The following is a 15212-nucleotide window of genomic DNA, read 5'->3' as shown; positions in this document are numbered from 1 at the left end:
TGGGAAATTTTTAATTTGGACTCATCACTTCTATTCAGTGGCAAATAGTACCAGAGCACTCTCCTATACCATTTTTTTCTGCTTCTTACCTCTTATTTTTATTTCCCTTGCCCTTCTAATTGAGTTAGAAATAATTCTTTCTTTTAAATTATTTTTTAAGTCTGATTTTATTTTTGGTGTCTTTGCTGAATTATATATTCCTTTAGTTACTAAATTAATTTAACCTAATTCAAACTGAGTGCATTCAAATGTTGTTTTTAAAAATTTGTTTGACCTAAAAAGTTATTCCAATTTTAAATGTATGTTTTTTAACTTTCTAGTACTTATACACTGTTGATTGGAACAAAGATAAAACGAAGATTCACGTGATGCCAGATACGCCAGATATTTTACAAGCCAAACAAAATCAAACCATGTACAGTCAGGTAAAATATGTAATTAAACATATTAAATGATGTCATGGTATATAATTGATGTAAATGCTGAAGCTATGGAAATGATTGACTCAAAGTGGTTAATAGAGGGATGTTGCAATTTATGGTGGTTAGAAGCAAGTGAATGGCTGTGATTATATATTCCATGGAGGTAGGTACTGTGCCTCTTTTGTTTATCTCAGTGCTAATTGTGTTTCACACAGTGTAGAAAATCAGTAAATCTCAAGTTATTAAAAGAAAAATGCACCAAACAGGCCTGGTATGAGCTTTGACTTTCCCATTTATGAGTTGCGTAATATTGGGTTTAAGCCTTAGTTTGTTCATTCCTAAAACTGGTACCTTTAAAGTGCCTATGACGTTGAATTGCTATGAGGACCAAATGAGGAATTACATGCACAGCTCTCATAACAGTGCCTGACACACAGTAAGCACTGGATGGCCTTCAGTTATTGTTATTATTGTCCAGTTTAAACATACGTGCATCAATTCAATGAATTTGAGTCAAAAAGATGAATTTATTTTTTGCACCTTACAAAAGCCATTTCGTTTTCTATTACTTTTATCATTTAGATAATTAAAATTTTATTACCTGACCTTTTTAAAATCAATTACTTTAATACCTATATTCAAATTAGTAGGTTTAGACTATACTTAATGGTAGAGGAAGTCTACCTAATATACCTGATATGAACACATTGTGTCTGAATGAAAAAAGCCATACTCAACTATACTATTAATACCAAGGTAGTGGGGAGCGAGTCTCAGAGGCAAAAAAAAAAAAAAAAAGTCGAAGCCAGATCACTTGATGCTAAGTCATTGCTCTGTTAAACAGCTTATATTCTTTTTTATCCATATCTTTAGAGAAAGATACATGATGTTAGAATCTGATGTCCACTCTTTAGGTAAACTTCTGTTCAATAATCCTTTGTGTTTTTAATGTACACTGAATAATGGTAAATATTTTCTTTAATTTTCAGAAACTCTATAAACTTGGATGGGAAGAAGCTTTGAAAAAAGGCTATGATCTCCCAGTTGATGCAATTTCTGTGCAGGCAGCCAAAGCTTCCAGAGACATCGTTAGTGATGTAAGTATTTTTTGACTTATGTGAGGATATATTGATGTCTGAATCTAGTACCTTAATGAGCTGGTAATGATTTTTACAGATAGTCCTCACCTTTCAAAATGTAATGCAGTCTCCTTCATCTTCTCCTACCCTCTTCAGTTACCCCAATCCACTCTTATTTCTCACTGATTGAATATCAAAAAAGGGGCTTCCTGAGTAGAGACTGAGCCAGTGAACCTATAAGACACATTACACTAAGTCGTGATGCTTCTACACATTACAAAAGAACCAAAAACTCTGTTTTCCCACTTGCCTGCAAATAATTTTCCTGTCTATTTGTCTATTTTAGACAAACTCAAAGTGCCAGATGATACATAACCTCAACAACCTCAATAGATTTTTCTTTGCACATATTTAAAACTCACTGTCAGTTCTTTTTATTTAGGCCATCCTTGCTTTTACATAATTCTAATAAATTGGCTCAGGGTGTAGAAAATACACGAAGTGGCAGGAATTTAGATTTAAGATACAGAGGACTTAACTTTCCCCTGAATATCTGGTTGAAAGATCATAAAACAAAGATATTTGCTCTTCAAGGCAACTTTTTTTTTTTTTTTCTGACTGCATGCAGCTTGTGGACTCTTGGTTCTCCCACCAGGGGTTGAACCTGGGCCATGGCAATGATAGCTCCAGGTCCTAAACACTGGCCTGCCAGGGAACCGCCAAGGCAACTTCTAATTATGATTGGAAAAGGTAGTAAATTTGGTGAAAAACTGGATACAGTTCCTATTGGTCAATTAAATTTTTATAAATATTCAATTTAAAGATTCTGCAAACTCAAAGATATCATTTGGTTAACCCCAAAAATTAAACACCAAAGATTTGGAGAATTTCAGCTATAGAGAATAAATTACCAGAATTTTGTCACAGCATCTTAATCAAAATCTTGAAATCAAAGCAAAACAAGGATTTGATTTGGAGAGAAAACATGTCTAAAAACAATCTGACAATAAATTCTAAGAATATAAGGGAAATTTCTCTCTAATTCAGTTAATCTGTGGCCCTCCAGAAGAGTTGGGAAATTAATTAGATGACGTGTTATTACCCACTCTCTGGCTTGCAGGTCAATGTTCCATTAAAATGAATCGCTGTGATGATGAACCTAAAGCAGTAGTGACGTCTGAATGGTCCTCAGAAAGTAAACTCATTTTCATTTAATGTTAGAATTCCCTATGAGCTAAAAGTGGTTTAGCAAATTAAGACATTGTGTCAATACTTTCCTAAGAAACATTTATTTTCATGTAAGTCTGTTAGGATTTTTTTAAATCTTCCCCTAAAATTGAATTACCTTTAAATGAATTTCCCACAATTGTAGAGATTATATCTCCTCTCAGTTTCAAATGATTCTTATATCTATGCCACCTAAAGAGATTAGAGCTATTTTTATCAATACTTAATAAGTTAGAATCACAGAATTTACAGTTAGAAGATAACAAAAGGTTTATTTAATCTAATCTCCCACTCAACATCATTCTCTCCTTTCTAATAGGTCTTCTCTCCATTCCAATAGGTCTCTGGATATTTACAAATATAAGAATTTTTGTGTCTTTCAGGGCAGTTTGTTTCTTTGCTGGCTCATTTATAATTGCCATTACATATTTCCTTTTTTCAAACTTAAACATGTTACTGGTCAGCCTTAGATGTGTGTTCTAGAACACCATAGAGTAGCATATTTCCCTTTTCACCTGATATCCCTTCAAACATTTCAAATTTCTTATTTATTCTCCTTTGGTTTTAGCTTTGTAAGTCCTTGAATCATTCCACTTGTGATGTATTCTGTATTTTCAAAACCCCTCTCAAAACAGAGTACCTTAAAAGTTAGTGTTGTGTTCCTGTTTCAGGTTAGGCCAAGCAAATGAACTTCTGAGTTGCCTTTATTTGTATTCCTACAGAATCTCTTACAGAAATCTACTTTTTAAAAAGCAATCTTGTCATATTGCACAAATTGAACTGATGGTCCACGTAAATTCCTGAGCATTTTTAATAAGCCGTAACCATGAAGCTAGGTATCAAGAGAGAGTAGAACCTACTTTTGTAAAGTATAATGTGTGTTCAGCATCTGGCATCAATTACTCTTGTCATTGTCACCAACAATAATGCAGTTTTTTCCAATTGAATCTAAATATTGGGTTTCACCATTTCTTACATTTATGCACTTCATTTTGACCTATCTTGGCAGTATGTTGAGATCTTGTGGACTTTTGTTCTATTCTAACATATTTGGCAGTTTTTATGAGCACAGACGAATGAATCTGAACAAGACAAGTTTATATGACACAATTATATGGCAAACCACTAAAAAACCCTGCAGTTTAATAAATTAATCTACACTGTTAGGCCTGCTCATCAAGTCCTGAGTCTTCCCAATTATTTTTTGCAACTTAGCCATGCTTTTCCCATTATTCCTATAAGCATTATCAAATGCTACCCTAGAGTCAGCATACATAATGTCCAGCACATTCCAACATATATTTCTGCCTCTAGTTGAATTTAATTTTTCATCATAACCTGTCCTGTTACTCAGCTACATTATGTATTTTTAGAAGCCTCTACTTAAGCTTTCACATTTCTTTCTTTCTTTCCTCGTTTTTAAATTTAAATTTGTTTATTTTTAATTGGAGGATAATTGCTTTACAATATTGTATTGGTTTCTGCCATATATGAGCATGAATCAACCAGTTTTCACATTTGTTACTAAGTTAAATGAAATTCTCATTTCAGTTTTGGAAACATGCAAACAAAGAAAACAGAGTTTTACTTGTGTTTATGTTAATAAGAGAATTGTTTCCTCTGATTTCAGTTTAAATACAAACAAGGCTACCGCAAGCAAATCGGCCACCATATTGGATTCCGAAGTCTGCAAGATGATCCAAAGCTTGTGTTGTCCATGAATGTAGCCAAAATGCAGAGTGAAAGAGAATACAAGAAGGACTTTGAGAAGTGGAAGACCAAGTTCAGCAGCCCAGTGGACATGTTGGGAGTGGTGCTGGCCAAAAAATGTCAGGCCTTGGTCAGTGATGTGGACTACAAAAACTACCTGCATGGGTGGACATGCCTGCCTGATCAGAATGATGTGATCCATGCTAAAAAAGCTTATGATCTACAGAGTGAGGTCAGTTTCTACTAAATCTCATAGTTTATGTGTATAGTACTTCATATCTCATATGAGTGATCATTTAATCATTAAGAGACAGAAACTACTTAGACAAATTATTATTGAATATCTAAAACATACCTTTTTTTTGAATGCATATAATTGTTTGAGTCAAGGGTCCGGATGAGGATGGAATTTTGATGGCATGCTTTGTATTTTCACAGAATTTGTATAAGTCTGACCTTGAGTGGCTGAAAGGCATAGGATGGAGTCCCTTGGGTTCTTTGGAGGCAGAAAAGAACAAACGGGCTTCAGAAATCATCAGTGAGAAGAAATATCGCCAGCCTCCGGATAGAAACAAGTTCACCAGCATTCCTGACGCCATGGACATAGTTCTGGCAAAGACAAATGCCAAAAATAGGAGTGATGTGAGTACCTCTTCGGAGATAAAAGAAACTATACTGCCTGATATCCAGTAGGTGCTCAACAGTATTTGCTAAATAATAGGATAACACAGCATTGCATCACACAGCATCATTTTTTTATTTGGTTATTTCATTTGAATTATCAGTTACCCTACAGTGGATCTTGTAAAAATGAGTTAGTATCAATTTTTGTCACCCAGAGCTGCTTGCTTATTTATCCAAAGCATAACAAGAAAACTATCGAACATATTTCTTTATTTGAAACTTGTGTGCATTGAAGACCCAGATGTGTGCATTAGAGACTCAGATGTACAGTGTATTAGAGGGAGATATTCTGAGTACCTTACACAGGCACAGGGGAAATGTCATAAAGGATATATTTTCTTTCAAGTGATTATAATACACTTCACTTAGCTGAATCACAATAGATTATATATATTTATTTATATTTGTATTTATATATCTTCCATTACCTTCTTATTTCCTTCTCCAGCACTGATTCCAGTGTCTGGCATAATAATAGGTGCTCAGTAAGTATTTATTGAATAAAATAAATGGAAGATGTATAGAGTAATTCTATGCAGAGAGGGAAAGATTACCTTCCTCAGTCAGAAGCATAACCCTGAAAATTACAGAGCATTGAATTATGTGCACTAAGATTTTGGAGCTAAGAACATTTAAATAGATTTATAATAATAACTCTTTGGGCCTTAGAGAGATCTAAATATATATAACATTTTATATATTTTACATATATGTTAGTTTTTATAGAATATATGTAAGCCCTTAATTAGCATACAGTTAAGTATTTTGATAGTTTCCCAGGATGGCTCAGTAATAAAGAATTGTCTGCCAGTGCAGGAGACGCAGGTTCGATCTCTGGGTTGGAAAGATCCCCTGGAGATGTAAATGGCAACCCACTCCAGTATTCTTGCCCGGAGAATTCATGGACAGAGGAGCCTGGCGGGCTACAGTCCATGGGGTCACAAAAGAGTTGGATACAACTTAGCAACTAAACAACAAAAACACAACAAAAGCAGTTGATAAACTGTGGCTCCTCTTTGCCCAATCATCCCCTCATAGACATCTTGCAGTTTTTATATCCAAAATTTATAGTAATTTCTGACCTGTCAGTTTTATTAGGAATGTTCACGTTCCCTTTTTTTTTTTTTAATTTTATGGTAGCAATTTGAATCCATCAGGTGACTAATAAAGCAACAAATTTCTACAAATTATTTCCCTCTTTAGAAAAGTTTCTTGTTTCTCCATGAAACAGGGCTGTGTATAAAGTTCTGAACTAATATGATGGCCAATAGCAAAACCCTGCATCATGAAACCTATCAATGTCAAAGTCTCAGGATAGACCTCCTCTACAGTGTGCCCCTGTTACAGGATACTGATCTCCTTAGGCCTCAGCAAAGGGCCACTGGGGTCCTGGAGCCTGCTGTCTCTCCTTTTGAATAGGCCAGTTCATCTATCTCAGTGTAAATAAACATTATTGGCATTTTCTGTTTTCCGTGAGGTGAAAGGGACACACGGCATTGAAATGGTCCAACTCAGTGGTTCTCAACCAGGAACAGTTTCAACCCACAGGGGACATTTGGCAATACTCATAACTTGTCATAACTTGAGGGAGGCATGCTACTGGAATCTAGTGGATTGAAGTCAGGACCGCTCCCCTACAACAACAAATCCTCCAGTAAACATCAATAGTTCTGAGGCTGAGAAACTCTGATCTTTCTCGTTCATAAAGGTTAGTCCAGGATAAAGGTATAAGGAAATTCAGAAGCCTTGCTTTGTTGTAGTCCTGAAGGTCTTTGGGTTACAAGGACCATAGTAACCATGTCAGGAAGGAGAAAGGTGCCAGCCCCTCACACCCCACACTGCACGCCTCAAAGGGAAAGTGACAAGTCCCAGGAACCAATGAGACTTTAAAGTTTTTATATTGAAATAATTTCAGCATGCAGAAAAGTTGAACTTAGTACACATAATTTATATGAACATGTATATACATATATATATGTATATCTTCACCCATATTCACCAATTAGCGTTTTGTCACATTTGTCTTTTTTCTCTTTCCCCCTGCCCCCTCTCTTTCTTTCCTACATGTGTATGTTTTGTGTGTATGTGTTATTTCCTGATACTGCTCTATCCCTAAATACTCCAATGTGTTTCTTGAAAATAACATTCTCTTGCATAACCACAGTGCAATGATCAAAATCAGAAAAGTAGTGTTAAAATAGCACTAGTGTACAGAATTTACTCAATTTTACCACAAGCATGCTTTATAGAAAGTGAAAAAAATTTTTTTTGATCCAGAATCCAACCCAAGACCACACATTGAATTTATTTGTCATGTCTTTTGCCTTAAAATTCCTTGACATTCATGAAGAGCGCAGGCCAGTTGTTGTACAGAACCTCTGTAAATTTGGGGTTATCTACTGTTTCCTCATGATTAGACTCAGGTTCTGTATTTTTGGCAGGATAGCATATGTTGCATCCTCCTCTACACAGCATGGCAGGAGGCACATGATATCAATCTATCCTATTACTGATCATTTTAGCTTTGATTTCTTGGGTGAAATGGTGTTGTGAGGTTTCTCCACTGTCTAGTTACTATTTTAATCTTTGTAATTGATAAATAACTTGTGGGAAGACTCTCTGACAATGTAAGCACACTATTTTTTCATCAGACTTTTACCCCATAGTTTTAATAAACCAATGAGATTTTTGCTTGGGTCCCTTTGTTTTCTGTTGAAGAAACAGAATGACCCTCGGACACACAAGAGACTTTGATGAATCTCATACAAAGTCCTTTGGGGGAATCCTAATCCCCTCAAATAATTATGAGGTATAACTGTATGATAAACCACATAGGAAATAAGACTCCCTAATATCTAGACATACCCCGAATATGTCATTTTTCCAGAAGATAAGATGCATGCATGCTCAACTGTGTCTGACTCCTTTGCAACCCCATAAACTGCAGCCCACCAGGCTCCCCTGTCCTTGGGATTCTCCAGGCGAGAATACTGGAGTGGGTTGCCATTTCCTCCTCCACAGGATCTTCCCGATTCAGGGCTTGAACCTGCATCTCCTGCACTGGCAGGTGGATTCTTTACCACTGAGCCCCTGGGAAACCAGAAGATAAAGGCTGTCTCCTAATTAAATCCCAGGGAGATTGTTATAATCCCAAAAGGTGGAGAACTGCTGCTCTGTTTGATGACGCTGGTAAAAGCTTTAACTACTTGGGCTGATTTCTTACCAGCAGGGTTTGTTGCAACTTTGAAAAGGCAATCCATAATTATATTTTGAAAGGCAACTGTGTCTCATAAGTCATGAAATGCTATACCTATTTTCTGCTTATGCTACTATAATGCTTAATTTAGATGAAGTAGTAACAGTGTTTGAAATTAACTATGTCAACTATGTCACTAACTAATCTGAAAAACCCTTTTATCTCATTTTAGATACTTTACAGAGAAGCTTGGGACAAGGACAAGACTCAAGTTCACATCATGCCAGATACACCTGACATTATTCTGGCTAAAGCAAACTTAATCAATGCAAGTGATGTAAGTTTCCAATGAAACACGTATTTTCAGATAGCTCCTTTTGATTGCTTCTGAGGCAGTGAATTTATTTGGAGGCTATTTTGAATACTTGAATCATTTTAACTAACAAACTTCATATGACTTAGCATCCTCATTTAATGGCTTTTAGCTTGAACATCCCAATAACTGGCATTTTTTCTGTTGGATGGAGTTGGAGGGATGTGCTCTCTGTTCCTTGTGGTTCATTATTACACACGTTGTCATATTTTAATGGTCTGTATAGCTCTTCCCTGTGTGGACAGAAACTTCATGTGGGGCAGAGACAAATCATATTGGATCTACAGTGCTTAGCCACTATAGTGCCTGACACACGTGCAATTCAATAAAATTTAGATGAGCATAAAAAACTCATGCAGGGTAATTTCATTTTTATTTTTATAGTCATAGTATAACCTCCTGAAATTTATAGATATAAAAATTAATATTTTAGCAATAAATTCTAATATGAAGACCTTAGCTTAAATAAGATACTGAAGTAATACCAAAAAGGACTAAAATATAAAAACAAGTCCAAGGTCAATAGGTACTTTAAACAATCTGGTTTCTGAATGAAGTGCATTAAATTATATTCTCATTTAATTATGTAACAAATCTGAAAAGGAAATTATTTCACTTAAACTTTTAAAATTTGATATTTAAACTTTCCTAAAAGAAAATCTTACATTGTAAAAAATATGAAGGGCTTTGTTTCTTGCCTAAAAATGTGGATCTTACTTTTGGACAGCCCTATATGGTGAAATAGACTCTAGTGTTAGATGGCAAAGACATTTCTCATTTATAACAAAAACTTCTATTGAAAGAGTCAAAGTTAATTGGAAAATAGCACCTTGATGATATTTCATTTCATTTATCTACCAATTTATTCTGTCTCATTCTCATAAATATTTGGGAAGAGCTGACATTTAACTTTGTTGGTCTAGGTAATTGAAGAGTTTTAGAGTTTAAAACAAGATCATCATCAGTCAATGGGCACGATTTCCAGTACATTTGAGTATTCTAGAGCTCAAAAGCTATTCTCATGAACTCTTAAAATATTTAGCACATTGGATTCATCATGATGCAGATGTTAATGGGAAACAGTTTTTTTTCAAAGTGATTTTCATCTCTTAACAGAAATTCTACCGAATGGGTTATGAGGAGTTGAGGAAAAAAGGTTACGATCTTCCCGTTGATGCCATACCAATCAAAGCAGCTAAAGCGTCCCGGGAAATTGCCAGTGAAGTAAGACTTTATCCCTTGTTTGTACTGATTAGATTGCAATTTTCACTTCAAAAACATCTCAGTTTAATTTTAAATTGAACAGAGTCTTCAAGTAACAAATTAAAAATAGTGAAATGATCCCAGAGACGCAGCATGGGACAAGGATAAACTCAAGGATGTATTTATTATGTATGGAATCTGTAGCTGGATTTAGCCTTTAATCTTTCCTATTAAAAAAAAAAAAGAGCACCCGTGGTGGATTCATGTCAATGTATGGCAAAACCAATACAGAATTGTAAAGTAAAAAAAAAAGAAAAGAAAAGAAACAGCACTTAAATCTGTGGCTCTCTAGCCTTATGAAAATATTTGGAGTTAATATGCTTTATAGTTCACCACAAAGGTAGTAACATAAGTTAATCTTCAAAAGACTAAGACATGTTTTTTTTTTCCTCCTTCAGTACAAGTATAAGGAAGGTTTTCGCAAGCAGCTTGGCCACCACATTGGAGCCAGAAACATTAAAGATGACCCCAAGATGTTGTGGTCCATGCACGTGGCCAAGATCCAGAGTGACCGGGAGTACAAGAAGGACTTTGAGAAGTGGAAGACCAAGTTCAGCAGCCCGGTGGACATGCTGGGGGTGGTGCTGGCCAAGAAGTGCCAGACCTTGGTCAGTGACATAGACTACAAGAACTACCTGCACCAGTGGACGTGCCTGCCCGACCAGAGCGACGTCATCCATGCTCGGCGGGCCTATGACCTGCAGAGCGATGTGAGTCTAAGATTTTCTTTTGGCTAAAAGAAACCATGTCTGCTTTCCTAAGTGTCAAAGTTCCCTCCAAACGAAGGGAGTTGACTTTACACATCTGAATTCTACTTCCTGGACTAAGGTCCACACTATCTAGTCACAGAAATACTGGGAGCATCATTAATTTCACAAAAGAAAACACCAGCGAAGCACCCATTGCTTTGGTAGAAACCTCCAGATTATTGATCTAGTAGAATTTTGGTGTTCTGTGTTCTTCTGTTTAAAAATGTCTTTCAAAATTTGTTTCTAATGTGAATATTTTGTGGATTCCCAAGAAATACCAAAATTTAAAAATTTCCCAGGGAATTCAAGCATTGAAATGTATAATGTAGTATTTTATAATGTAATATAAAACAAAATTTTATATCTTTATGGGACTATCATTATACTTCTGTTTAATGGTCTATCACTTAAAATTTCAGAATTTGTACAAGTCTGACCTTCAGTGGCTCAGAGGCATTGGCTGGTTACCTAGTGGCTCTCTTGAGGATGAGAAGAACAAGAGAGCTACCCAGATTTTGAGTGACCACGTGTACCGTCAGCACCCAGATAAATTCAAGTTTTCCAGCCTTATGGACTCCATCCCAATGGTTTTGGCAAAAAACAATGCTATTACCATGAACCATGTAAGTCCTTTCCCTAACTTGAGGTGGATGTTAATTTTTGTATGTGTGTGTAAACACTGAAATCTGTTTCTATAAAGGAAAAATTACATTCAGTTCTTTTGCTTGGCCTTAAAGCAGTTTTTAAGTGGGTTTCCCTGGTAGCTCAGATGCTAGAGAATCTGCCTGCAGTGCATGAGCCCTGGGGTCAGTCCCTGGGTTGGGAAGATCCCCTGGAGAAGGGAATGGCAACCCACTCCAGAATTCTTGCCTGGAGAATTTCATGGACAGAGGAGCCTGGCAGGCCACAGTCCATGAACTCAAAGAGTTGAACACAACTGAGCAACTAACGCTTTCCCTTTCAAAGTGGTTTTAAAGTAAGTATCGCGCTTCTTACTGATGTGACATCTAGACCCAAAGGTGTCACAAGTACTGACTCACAGAGCAGACTCTTTACTCTCATTAAGAACTAGGTTCATTACTGACCTGAGCTAGTCACACCTGTTTTTGTTTATTTCAGCGCCTCTATACAGAAGCTTGGGATAAAGATAAAACCACTGTCCACATTATGCCAGACACTCCTGGAGTGTTACTAGCTAAACAAAACCAAATAAATTACAGTGAGGTAAGCAATGTGTTCATGCTGCATGATAATTTTTTTTCTTACTTTATAGATCAGACTTACAAAGATTTATGTCTTTTTTCAGAAACTCTATAAACTTGGCCTAGATGAAGCCAAGAGAAAAGGCTATGATATGCGGATAGATGCCATTCCTATCAGGGCAGCCAAGGCCTCCAGAGACATTGCAAGTGAAGTAAGTGCACCTGCAGAGTTCTTTGCTCAGCTTTGGTTTCTCTCGAGGATATGTAGCAAAGCAAGTGAGCTGTGAGGTTAAGGTTTTAGCTAATGGTGTCTTGTAAGTATATAGTTTAAAATAATGGTAATGAAGCTCTCAACATAAAGGCTAACTTCTAGCTATGGTTGAATCCATAGCAACATGCATTTCAAATTAATGTCCATTCCCTGCTGAACAAAAGGATTGGCTGCTTTACTGTAGCTCAGACAGCCTTTTGACTTTGCCGCATGATGTATGGAGTTTCTCTGGTGGTAAAGAATTTGCCTGCTAAGGCAGGAGATGCAGGAGATGCAGCTTTGATCCCTGGGTCAGGAAGATTCCCCCAAAGGAGACAGGGCACCCCACTCCACTATTCATGCCTGGGAAATCCCATGGACAGGGGAGCCTGGCAGGCTGCAGGCCATGGGGTTGCAAAGAGTCGGACATGACTTAGCGACTACACATCAGCAGCAAACAATATGACATACATGCAGTTGAACTCATCATAGGATCCCTTCCAAACCCAGCCATTTCCCGTGAACCAGTAAACCTGAAGGAGTGGAACACATTATTCTGTTTATAGCCCAAACATTCCCGTGAATTGTATGTTTATCTCTGCATCCTGTAATTGGCTGTGGATATTTATTGGATATTTATTTACTTTAAAAGATGGATTTGCTTACATTTCTAGAAGTGTTTCTCTTTCTATTTCTATTGTCTGTGAAGTCAAAAGTGTATTTTCCCTTTAAATCCAAAATATGGGAAGTAGCTGTCATACTTTTTAAAAAAATGTTCAACAGTCAGAGAAGGATTAAAAGTATTATAAGACAATATAATGCAATACCTGCTGCCGTTAAAAATCATGTTTGTAGGGAATATATGGGCTCGCCTGATGGCTCAAGCAGTAAAGAATCTGCCTACAATGCAGGAGGTACAGGAGACATGGGTCCGATCTCTGGGACAGGAAGATGCCCTGAAGGAGGAAATGGCTGACTACTCCAGTATTCTTTCCTGGAAAATCTCATGGACTGAGGAGCCTGGTGGTCTACAGTCCATGGGGTCACAAAGGGTCGGACACACACAAGGGAACATATAATGACATAGGAAAATACTTAAATAATAACTGAAATGAGCAGATACCCATCTACAATATGACCCCATTCTAATTTTATTAATATACTCTCTCTTACATGTACACACATCCCCACAAAAAGTCATTTTCATCAGCAGTTATCACCAGATGCCAGAATGTCTTAATTTCTGTTTTCTTTTTTGTATACATATACACAAGCTTTATTTTCTCAATGGTTTATAAGATGCAGATGCATATATTATTTATATATTCAGGAGTGGTGGTTTAGTGACTAAGTCATGTTGGACTCTTGTGACCCCATGGACTGTAGCCTGCCAGGCTCATCTGTCCATGGAGTTTTCCAGGTAAGAAATATTCAGGGGGAAAGCATTTTTAATGAATAGGAAAATCTGAGCCTAGTAATCTTTGTACCTTGTACTAACAGTTATACTAGGTAACTATCAGTAATTTTCTTCTTCTAGTTCAAGTACAAAGAAGGCTATCGTAGGCAGCTTGGCCATCACATTGGTGCCCGAGCAATACATGACGATCCAAAGATGATGTGGTCCATGCATGTGGCCAAGATCCAGAGTGACCGGGAGTACAAGAAGGACTTTGAGAAGTGGAAGACCAAGTTCAGCAGCCCGGTGGACATGCTGGGGGTGGTGCTGGCCAAGAAGTGCCAGACCTTGGTCAGTGACATAGACTACAAGAACTACCTGCATCATTGGACGTGCCTGCCCGACCAGAGCGATGTCATCCATGCTCGGCAGGCCTATGACCTCCAGAGTGACGTGAGTACCGAGGATCATAATGACATGCAAAGGTGGGAAATCAGTGAATTGACATCCGTTGGATAAGTGGCACCAACCACTCCAGCCCCTGAAGTAGGGGAAAACATTTCTTCTTTTCCTATGAGTGTTCAATGTCAAACCCTCCAGACCACAAAGGAATATTGTCTGATACCTTGTCTGTGCACCAAACTACATTTTCAAAAGTGCTGTTACTTTATTTCATGTCTTGTTGATAAATACTTACTATTTTTATTAACAGAATGTGTACAAGTCAGATCTCCAATGGCTAAGAGGCATCGGCTGGGTTCCCATTGGCTCTTTAGATGTGGAAAAATGCAAGAGGGCGAGTGAAATTTTGAGTGATAAACTCTATCGCCAGCCTCCAGACAAATTCAAATTTACTAGCGTGACTGATTCTTTGGAGCAAGTGTTGGCCAAGAACAACGCCATCAATATGAACAAGGTGAGGCTTCAAAATTCAGAGTCATTACTTCTAAAGCTAAACCAAAGGAAAAGAAGCATGATCAAGAAAAGAAAGAGAGAACTGAGCAACAAAAGATATTCTCTCTCTATATATATATATATATTCATATATAATATCTATGCCATTTATATTTTAACATTTACTTCAGTAGTTATTTCATGATTTTGATAAAATGGCACATTTTTGTGGAAAATCTCTACATAAGATATTCTGAATTTCCTTATGTTAACATATAATTCTGAGTATCAAAAGAAAACTCATACATATCTGTTCTACTATGAACTGATTACTTGAAGTAAATAAACAATAAAATACATAAAATACATAATGTATATAAAATGCATAACCTCTTGTTATCTTTGTTTCTAGAGTTCTTGTGGCCCTGAAATTTTTATTAAATACACACTGAATTATTTTCCTGATGACATTTTTTATTTTCCTTGCTAGCGTCTGTACACAGAAGCCTGGGACAAAGACAAGACTCAGGTCCACATCATGCCAGACACACCAGAAATTACGTTGGCAAGAATGAACAAAGTCAACTACAGTGAGGTGGGAGCAGATGCTAATTCTATGACATTTGCATGGCGTTTCATATTTCAGTTAATCTGTTCCATGGTGATGTAATATAAATGAGCAATTTGTAAAGAATGCCATTTCTTGCTCCATGTGAGTACCCAATACTCTTGGATTTCTCAATTACCATCCTAAGCATCAATCTTGA

At 36.8% G+C, this 15212-nt stretch overlaps 1 protein-coding gene across 39 annotated transcripts in view; it reads left to right on the top strand.

Annotated features, from left to right (window-relative positions):
- NEB (nebulin) overlaps positions 1-15212 on the top strand; it is a 206756-nt gene that overhangs the window by 69909 nt on the left and 121635 nt on the right. For 36 of the 39 annotated variants that reach the window (XM_040229065.1, XM_040229056.1, XM_040229064.1 and 33 more), the window contains 13 exons: positions 321-425; positions 1412-1519; positions 4359-4670; positions 4877-5080; positions 8551-8655; positions 9808-9915; positions 10353-10664; positions 11123-11326; positions 11823-11927; positions 12010-12117; positions 13693-14004; positions 14264-14467; positions 14936-15040. In XM_040229065.1, coding sequence (XP_040084999.1) covers positions 321-425; positions 1412-1519; positions 4359-4670; positions 4877-5080; positions 8551-8655; positions 9808-9915; positions 10353-10664; positions 11123-11326; positions 11823-11927; positions 12010-12117; positions 13693-14004; positions 14264-14467; positions 14936-15040 — 2292 coding nt within the window. The remainder of the gene's footprint in view (positions 1-320; positions 426-1411; positions 1520-4358; positions 4671-4876; positions 5081-8550; positions 8656-9807; positions 9916-10352; positions 10665-11122; positions 11327-11822; positions 11928-12009; positions 12118-13692; positions 14005-14263; positions 14468-14935; positions 15041-15212) is intronic. The other 3 variants (XM_040229061.1, XM_040229055.1, XM_040229063.1) reach the window with 3 other exon arrangements.

Source organism: Oryx dammah, unplaced genomic scaffold (assembly GCF_014754425.2).
Source record: "Oryx dammah isolate SB20612 unplaced genomic scaffold, SCBI_Odam_1.1 HiC_scaffold_27, whole genome shotgun sequence".
Taxonomy (NCBI): Eukaryota; Metazoa; Chordata; class Mammalia; order Artiodactyla; family Bovidae; genus Oryx; species Oryx dammah.
This window is presented reverse-complemented; position numbering and strand designations above follow the sequence as displayed.